A 10,271-nucleotide genomic window follows, 5' to 3' on the forward strand; every position below is an offset into this window, starting at 1 on the left:
AAATAATCTATTGAGCGCACATATGGATGCACAGCCCCCCTAGCATTTGCCAACTCCGCCTATAGTGATTTGGAGCCCTGCCCCAAATTTGCTATGGTTAAAAGGCGTCCTTTATCTATGTACCAGATTTGATAACTTTCCCAAAAGTTCTATGGGCTACCATAGAATCAAGAGCGGATGAAGAAGAAGAAGAAGAAGAAGAAGAAGAAAACTAACGGATACAATAGGTGCCATCGCACACGTGTCAATTTGTCTCCTCCAAGAAAGAAGAAAGAAGAAAGAAGAAAGAAGAAGGGGGAAACAGAGGATGTGCATGCATATGACGTTCTTGATTACTGCCGTATTATTTGAGTATTGCACGTCTGTTCTGTTATCACCATGTTTTTCACCAGAAATTCTCTGAAAAGGAATACACGGAGATACAATGACTGAGAACGGCTGTGAATACCGTGACAGGGTGCTGACGATGGACACGATGAACCCGAACGTTAAACGCGTGGAATACGCTGTACGGGGTCCCATAGTCCAGAGGGCAGTTCAGATCGAAAGAGAACTCAAGATGGTGAGTGTCAGTTCATCTACTAATCATTCAAATCTTGTAGGCGGTCAGAAACTTCCACGCAAGGCAATCAGATAGCGAATTATTTACTTATTTATTAGTTTTTTTTAAAGTTACTATAAAAGTCGACACCGCCGTCTTATTAAGTACTAGTATACTGCATACTTATGTTTCGTTTCCAAACAGTATGGAAACATTATAATGCCATATACAGCGGTAAGCGTTTCATATAGTAGCCTAGTATATTGTTATCATATAATCTGCATTGTGGCAGATTTAGTTTACATAGTTATCATCACAGAAATATTAATAATAATTAATTATTATTATTTCAACCAACTTTGGATTAGTGTTAACAATAAGCATGTATGAATCCAGTGTTTGTGTAACATCCTGTAAGAATACAATGCAGCCTAAAGGAGCTTTGAAAGAAATATGTGCATTTGCCTATTGAAAAATAGGGGCACAAAGTAACACTTTTTGACTTTCTCAGTTTGTGTAAATCCACATGGGGTTCAGAATATAATATTTTTATCCACAGTAATTTTACACTTGTCTAGTACAAATATGTCGCTTTGTTTCATGATTACAGTGTATACGTTTTTCTTTATTTACCCTCAAAAAATGGAAGTGAAATGTGACAACATGCCCCGTAGGTAGGGTACATTGTAACATCCGAGGGGCACGTTGTAATATGACCATATAACAGCTTAAAATGTTATCTGATCGAATTAAAAAAATATACAAGACAAACTGAAATATTTTGTTAATAAAATAAAATAATTATTTTTTTCAAATAAAATAATGGCGTTTTTTAAGAATTAAAAATAATCTGATTTTGGAGTTTGAAAATGAACACATTGCAATCATGCTTGGGATGGCCCATATAAACGAGCAAAAATGCTTTACATGTCTTGAAATACCGGTAATAATTTCTAAACATTAAACATTGACTGTCAGTCTTTATTCACCTGTTTATAAGGGGCGTAACATTTCCGTCAAATACTTGAGGTATTCAGCCAATCACAACACACTGGATAGCTGGCCAATCAGCGTACACCTCGCTTTTCAGAACGATGAGCTTTGTAAAAATCGACGCGTTTCAGAAAGGCGGGGCATAGAGGAACAACAATAATGTACATTATGTGGAAAATAATGTGTTTTTTTAACCTTAAACAGCATAAACACATTGCATTACACCAAATACACAACATAGTGTTCTTTTTAGCAACGTCATATGACCCCTTTAAAGTAAATAGTGTAAATTACATCGCTAATGTCATAGAAATGTGTGACGGTGTGTGTTTCTTTGTGAAGCGAAACTACTTTGTTTGGTCTTCCAAAAGAGGACACAACTAGAAATCAGTGGTTAAGTTGTATTTACAACACTGTCTCATTTTAAATGATGAATAAAAACAGAGATGGAAAATTTACTTAAGCCAGAATTTTAATTTTACTATGGTAAAATAAATGTTCATTGATATCTTTGAATTTTTTTCTATATAATGTTGATATGGTAACTAATAAATACTGTAAATTTTGTTATGCTAGCATGTGTGGAAATATTCAAACCATGTTTGTTACAACTAACCCCGCATTACTTTGTGCCCCATGCTCCCCTATGATTTGTAGTCACCAAATATAACTTTATTTGTTTTAAGATTATTAGACATTGTGGTGCCTCAAAAGTCTGTGTGTGAAGTCGCTGACTGACCTGGCAGAGGTCACCTTAAGTTTCAGACACAGAAAATAAGTCAAGAAAGAGATACTACTTCTAGTTCAGTCTTCATACTGGAAATGCAAGGCTGAGTGCATTGCATTGTGGAATAAAGTATTCCATGCTATGAGCTCTGTTGTGTATTACACATTTTGACAAATGTAACTTAATCATCTTTAACGTTCATCTCAATGTCACCTAAATGTACTATATAACTACTGCCGTGACTGCCAAATCTGCATAACACAGAAAACAGTCTGATAGAAATGAGCTAGATAACACTATAGTGATGATGGCTGTGTCTTAAAACTTGGTGAGCTACCTACCTGAGTCTTACCTGTGATCTCAACACAATCAAGCTTTAACTAAGTTAGATACTGTGGTGGTACGATGGTGGTAATTCCATTGATCTTGATATGTAGCCTACTGTGCCCTGGCGACAACTAAACTGTGCATTTACTTTATTTTACATTACTACTGTACAGATAATCCATATATTGTTGTGTGTTCATTGTCTTCTTGTTTCATCAGTAAAAATGTCTCTATCTGCATTTTTTATACAGCGATAATTGTTTTGTTCATGCTTACAGTCTTACCACCCTGAGCATGCCCGATCTCGTCATATTAGGGATAGAAATAGGAAATTATGTCACACAGGGTAAAGTTACAAGTCTGACATCTGTTTTCTCAAGAAACACTTCTTGCTCTTTTTCGCAAGAAACGCTTCTTTTCTGTTTTTTTTTCCAAATTGTTCTCAAATAATCAACAAAGAAATACAATTTCACTTCTTTGTAACTTATACGACCACTCAGAACACTGACTCTTAGAAAATATGCTCAAATGTACTGCAGGGTAGTTTGTTTTAACAGGCTCTGTATCATTTGCTGAACTATTTACTCATATTCACTCAGCAATCATTAATTTCCCTCACATTACCACTTAATGAGAAATTAATTAAAACAGCATTTCTTCCTAGTAGAGATGCAAGTTGTTGTTTTTTTCCAAGAAGAAATTAAACAGCAACAATTCTATATAATTCTATATATGAATTCTATATGAATATTATAGTAAATAAATATTTACCGTGCACTCTGGTATGAATGAAACATACATTACAGATGTTTAGCAGTCAGTAATGCTGACGTCACACTATTTTGGGTAAAAATAGGAAAAGTAATATTTCTCTTTAAAGAAACTTGAAGTAAACATATGAGAATCCATACGTTTCCATAAGAATCCATAGGCTCTGAGAGATGTTGTATAGTAAAGGGCTTTGTTGTAGTTTGTTTCTCAGTGGATGCATATGCTCAGTGGATCATATTTCATATGAAAGGCATTGACTTTGAATAGGGTAAAAATGTAATTAATATATACCACCATACTTTTTCCAGTTGATTGATTATATTAAGAATTGTAAAAAAAAAATTGTATTACACGTTTTCTGAAATGTTAGGTTTAAATATGCAAATTACATATAATTAAATATGCAATAATTTGCATACATTTCCAAAACATTCATCTGAACATTGGATAAATACTCTTTTTTACAGAGGGGATTTTGGATATCTCAGAAATAGTAATTATTTTATTTTTGTCTAGATAAATTTATTGAGAACATGCACAAAGGTATAAAATATGCAAAAGCATTGGAAGTATCAACAAATTATTATTATTATTATTATGTAATTTTATTAAATACTCTATTTTTGTTTTATACTTTTTTGTTTAATAGTTCTATTTAGTAATATTTATGTGATTATATAATAATAACAATTATTATTTGTATTATTATTATTATATAATCAGAGCATTTAAATTGTAAAAATTTTTTAACACATCAAGTGGTTATGAAAGCATTAGTGTTGTACCTATAAGTTTTTGTTCACTTTCTAAAATTGTATTATCTTGTTTCATTACGTTGCTTAGGAAGGTTTGTGTGATGTTCCTCCAGTGTTCTAGAAAGCAAATTCTCTGTACAGTTTGTTTTTGTTGGCTGTCCACTGTCAGACAGTTTCTCACAGATGATGATCTCTTATCTTCTGCAAGCACATTTTCTCTGCATGACACCTCCTGTTTCTTACATATTTTAGTTATTTTTTTAAACATATCTTGAGTGATTATTAAACATCGAAAAGCTGAACTTACCTGCACTTAATATTAAATTAATATTATAGTAGTATATTTTATGAAAAATATGAGGAACATTCATAATGCCTTTATACAGATCATAATTTATGGTTATACTATGTGATTATAATTGTAATAATATTAGAACATTTAGATCAATGAAGAATTGTCTAATCTGGTTAGCAGAGTTCCAAAGAATTAAATACACATCAAAGACATGCAATGAAATGCATGGTTGTTGTCCACCCAGAAAGTGTAATAATGAAGTTAATTTAGTCAAGTTGTCCTAAACATGAGACGTGCTTCAAACTGACTCATACAGTTTAAAGCGGCTTTCCCTCCTGTCAGATGCATGTGCTGATAAATGCATTTGAGATCTTTTTTCTCATTGCATAACTTGCATCTTATGGTTACATCCTTGTCTGTAAATGTTAGAAATTCACGTGAGTACTTCCATGTTGCATAAAGGCTTGTCCAGGCAGCGAGTCTTCGTTAAACTTCAAAGACTACACAGAACGAGCATTAAGTGTGCGCATATGCGTTAAACAGACAGAGCACAACAGAATGACAACAGAGCACAATAATTCTGACTAAAATATAAATTTTTCTAAAATATTGTGTATCCAAAAGTGGAAGTACTTCAAAACTCTTCCCCCAGTAACAACAGTGCCATAAACTGCAGTATGAAGAAAGTGTTGCAGCCAGGAGCATTTCTAGCCTTTTATCAGTACTTGGGCATAGGCTTGCCATGAAAACTTTTCACCATATTTTAATATTCCTTTATGATATTGTTATGGATACTGTCCCTTTTTTGGAATACTGCATTTTTATTAACATTTTTATAAAATCCAAATAAGCTTTATAGATTTTATTGGAAAGGGTTTAAACGATATAGAATTATTGCACATGCACCTGTGGAACTGTCCAGACATTTTCGGTTTACAGGTGGTAGACATTTAAGGTGTAGACTGAAAGGTGTTTACCAGCCAGAGCGAACTTTTCTGGAAAGTTTGGCATGCTATTTCGAAATGACATCACCATTTCGGTCTTTGATTTCACTTGAAGTAAATTGGGGCCTTAAAGTTGTTAGGTACTTTTTCAACATGACAGTGGCTCAAGGTGAAAATCCTGCTTTAGACAAGTATTTCACCTGACCTAATCACAGTTGAGCACCTGTGAGGGAATTTTGTGGAGACAAGTTGAGCAACACCCTCCATGAAACATCAGGGTACTCAAGGAGGTTGACCTCTAGGAGATGTGACAATTTGCTGTGAACTTGTACACTTGTACTTGTACCCTAAAGGGTCAGAGCAGTATACAGTACTTAAAGTTATGGAGAACATCCTACATAAAACAATATTACGCGTTTGTTGAATTTAATCAAGGGTTTACTCATTTTTGTAACCCACCTTTTATGCAAATTTGTCTAATTTACTTATTTACAGAAATTGGTGAAAAAAATATAATGAGCTCTTTTAAGGAATAGTTGGATGAAAATTCTCAAATTATTTAAGCCCAGTTATACATTTTCTGTTCTTTTTCCTATTTCTTTCTTTCTTTAATTCTCTTTGTTTTCCTACCTTTCCTACTTTCTCATTAACTGCTCCATCAATGTAGGGAATAAAGAAGCCGTTCACAGAGGTCATTAAAGCCAACATCGGTGACTGCCATGCTATGGGCCAGAAACCCATCACCTTCTTCAGACAGGTGTGTTTACGAGATATTTTGCATGTCATGCTATATTTTGAGCAGTAGTTCTTGTACATACTATACGTATGCTCCATTTATTTGTCAGGTCTTGGCATTGTGCTCTTATCCAGATCTTCTTGAAGACAGCAAATTTCCAGAAGATGCCAAAAGTAGAGCTCGCCGCATTCTCCAAGCGTGTGGTGGAGGAAGTCTCGGTACAGGAAAATCTTTTTAGTTTTATTGAATTAGATACTTCAAGCAAACATGAAATCAAAATGAGCATCTATCTACTTAACTGTTGCCGAAATCTCATTCAGTCTCTGATTCTCCTTTTTGACTGACGTCACAAGGACAATGAAAATTATTGGTTATTGTTTTTTGTCTAATTTTCCACTCTGCCAAAATGCTCACATAACTCCGTAGGTATCCATAGCTTCTATTCAAAATGTTACTAGTGCAGGATATTCTTGGTAATTAATTGTGTTTGGTGTGAAGGGTATATAGTACTTTAGCAATAAAGTCAGTTGGTGATGGTCTAAAATAATATCTGACATAGTGTGAATAATGGCAGGATTAATGGAGTTATTTAAAAGTGAACTCCCCACACCTTAGAAAAGCACAGAAAGCTAGAAATACAAACTCTATAAATTTATATATACAAAGTCTTAAATTTACATTCATTAGTCGTTAGTCACTGCTCAAGCTAGAGAGAAGAGCAATCCAGAAAAAAGCAGGCTAAAGAAAAAGAGAACAAGATATATACTAATCTAGATTATTAGTTAATTATGTGTATATACACTCACAGGCCACTTTATTAGTTGCACCCGTTTAACTGCTTGTTAACGCAAATATCAAATCAGCTAATCACATGGCACCAGCTCAATCCATTTAGGCATGTAGACAGGGTCAAGACGATCTGATGGAGGTCAAACTGAGCATCAGAACGGGGAGGAAAGGTGACTTTGGTTGTTGCCAGATTGGCTGGTCTGAGTATTTCAGAAACTGCTGATATACTGGGATTTTCATGCAAAACCATCTCTAGGGTTTACTGAGAATAGTCCAAATAAGAGAAAATATCCAGTGAGCGGTAGGGATATGCCGGTATCAGATTTTCATGTTGCGATTAATTGCTAATGCTTTTATCACGGTATACGGTATTAACACGGTATTGACATTTTGTTTTAAAAAAGTGCTCTCATAATACAGTATAACAGGTTTAATAACTTTTTTCTTATAACAAAAATAACTGAACATTTAAATGCAATAAAGCAATACAGAAAAATGTATAAAGTTAAAAGTTTTACACAGATTAAAGTGCAAAAGAACTATAAAGACCAATAGGTATCACTTTACAATAAGACCTCATTAGTTAACCTTAGTTAATGCATTAACATTCACAATGAGCAATAGCTACATCCATTTTGACCAGTTGATGGGAAAAGTATTCTTAAAATGCATTCACAATTCTGAATAATTTGTAATATATAATTATTCAAGGTATTTAGAAGTGCCCACGATAACAATATCGTGCATATTCATTACCGTGATATATCGCATTACCGAATACCGGCACAAGTCTAGTGAGCGGCAGTTCTGTGGGCAAAAATGCCTTGTTGGTGCCAGAGGTCAGAGAAAAATGGTCAGACTGGTTCGAGCTGATAGAAAGGCAAGAGTAATTCAAATAACCACTCGTTACAAAGGAAGTATGCAGAAGAGCTGTCAGCTAAGAACAGGAAACTGATTGGACAGTAGAAGATTGGAAAAAGGTGTAACAATTAGTCCACTGAAGGCGAGTTGTAATGAACCCAAGTGCAGTTTATTAAAAATCCAACAGTGACCAAAAACATGAACAAAGGTTGGCTTGGCAAAAACATGAACAAGGCTTGGCTTAGCAAAAACATGAACAAGACTCTCCAACAGAGGGTTACATGAACAATACTCGACCAGAGACAATGGCAACATGAGTGCTACTTATACCAAACAATATCGGTCACATGACACAATCCAACCAGTGAGAAACAAGACACATGACTAAGACAACCAATCACAACATGACACATTGAACAAAGGAACCAATAGCAGGATCATGTAACAGGGTAGGAAAACACATGACAGGAACATGAAGCATGGTTAAATATCAAAATACAAGGAAAGAAAACCTTCAAAACAAAATCCAAAAACCAGCGTGACATATACCCCATCTAAAGGCGGCTTCAGACGCCCTAACGTAACACCCACCCCAACCCAAACAAAACTCAAAAAGTCCAGGAGGGTGGTAGAGTGGAGGGTGAATAGGGGGAGGGATGGAGGGCCAGGCCCATGCAGGGGAACAGGATCAGAATCATAGCATGGCAGAGGATCAGAGCGGAGGAGCAGTGGTAGACCAGGACCATGGGGCAGTGGCAGATCTGGGCAGTGGGGCCAAGGTGGACCTGGGACGTGGAGCAGAGGCAGACCGTGGAGCAGTGGTGAACCTGGCTGGACCCCGGAGCAAGGGCAGGTCTAGACCGTGGAGCAGAGGTGGGCCTGGAAAGTGAAGCACTGGAGGACCTGGACCATGGAGCAGTGGTGGACCTAGACCGTGGAGCAGTGGAGGACCTGGACTATGGAGCAGTGGTGGACCTAGACCGTGGAGCAGTGGAGGACCTGGACCATGGAGCAGTGGCAGACCATGGAGCAGTGGAGGACCTGGGCCATGGAGCAGTGGCACAGCAGGTGGAGCAGGGAGTCCACGCGGAGCAGAAGACAACCAGTTCAAAGCCGGCAGAGCAGGAAGCCAGGGCGGAGCAGGTGAGACTGAAGACCACTAGGTCAGAGCTGGCGGAGAAGGAAGCCAGGGCGGAGCCGGCAGAGCAGGAGACTACCACAGCAGAGCAGACAGGACCGAAGATCCCCATGGTGGAACAGATTACCACTTCAGTGGAACAGATGGTTCCGGGGACCACCACGGCGGATAAGGCGGGACTGGAACAGAGAGTATAGACAGCGGCCTCTGCAGCCACAACAGGACAAGCAGAGAGTTCACTTGACTTGAGTAACAGAGCAGTGAGTAACCCAAACACACAGGATGGCTACCGCCATACATTTAGACATTTACATTTAGTCATTTTGCAGACGCTTTTATCCAAAGCGACTTACAATTTGGGAATACATAAAGCGATTCTTCTTAAAGAGGCAAACAGACACAGGAAGTGCTTGTAATACCAAGTTTTAGGCATTGTTCAAATAAGTACAACCTAGAAAGGGAAGGAATAAATAAAGAGAAAGAAAAAGTTTTTTTTTTTAAGATGAAGTCAAGTAGCGTTTAAAGAGATGAGTTTTCAGCTGTCGCTTGAAAATTGTCAGGGATTCAGCATTCCGGATAGGGGTGGGAAGATCATTCCACCAGCCAGGAACAGTGAACGAGAATGTTCTGGAAAGTGATTTTGAGCCTCTCTGTGATGGTACCACGAGACGTTGCTCACTAGCGGATCTCAGACTTCTGGAGGGGATGTAGATTCGTAGTAGTGAGTGGAAGTAAGCGGGTGCTGAGCCTGTGGCTGTTCTATATGCAAGCATCAATGTCTTGAACTTGATGCGAGCCGCAACCAGTAGCCAGTGTAAGGAGATAAAGATAGGTGTAACATGGGCTCTTTTGGGCTCGTTGAAGACCAGTTGTGCCTACTTTCACTTCTGACTGGGACAGGATGGAGTACCTGGATTCTCCTGAAATATCTACTGCTGATCACTGATTGGCCAGAGAGAATCGTCACTACCTGCGTCATTGACCTTGCGACAGGAGACACTAGACTCACTAGATTAAAATAGCATAGCCAGCGAGGAATGAACACAACTTTTTTTGAATGAACGCATCGGTTTCGAACGAGCGCACCTTTTTTTAAACAACAAAATAATGGCTGTTTCGTGGTCTGTTGAGGAAATACAGACGTTCCTCTCATTGATAGCCGAGAAGCGGATCCAGCGAGAGCTTCATGGGACAACGTGGAATGAAAAAGCTTTAAAGGGTTAGTTCACCCAAAAATGAAAATTAGACTGTGTTTTACTCACTCTCGAAGCATCCTAGGTGTATATGACTTTCTTCTTTCAGACGAATCCAGTCGGAGTTTTATAAAAAATTGTCTTTGATCTTTCAAGCTGTTTAATGCCACTCAGCGGGTGTTGCAGTGCATCAGTCCAAAA

At 37.4% G+C, this 10,271-nt stretch overlaps 1 protein-coding gene across 3 annotated transcripts in view; it reads left to right on the forward strand.

Annotated features, from left to right (window-relative positions):
- The window catches only part of LOC107674759 (alanine aminotransferase 2-like), a 38,146-nt gene that overhangs the window by 10,894 nt on the left and 16,981 nt on the right, over positions 1-10,271 (forward strand). Inside the window, exons 2-4 of one of the 3 annotated variants that reach the window (XM_016468863.1) lie at positions 393-562; positions 6,021-6,110; positions 6,199-6,307. In XM_016468863.1, the coding sequence (XP_016324349.1) occupies positions 425-562; positions 6,021-6,110; positions 6,199-6,307 (337 nt within the window). In that variant the 5' untranslated portion in view covers positions 393-424. Of the gene's footprint in view, positions 1-21; positions 563-6,020; positions 6,111-6,198; positions 6,308-10,271 lie in introns of those variants that run through there. The other 2 variants (XM_016468873.1, XM_016468855.1) reach the window with 2 other exon arrangements.

The sequence above is a fragment of the Sinocyclocheilus anshuiensis genome, unplaced genomic scaffold (genome assembly GCF_001515605.1).
Source record: "Sinocyclocheilus anshuiensis isolate Anshui unplaced genomic scaffold, SAMN03320099.WGS_v1.1 scaffold890, whole genome shotgun sequence".
Classification (NCBI taxonomy): domain Eukaryota; kingdom Metazoa; phylum Chordata; class Actinopteri; order Cypriniformes; family Cyprinidae; genus Sinocyclocheilus; species Sinocyclocheilus anshuiensis.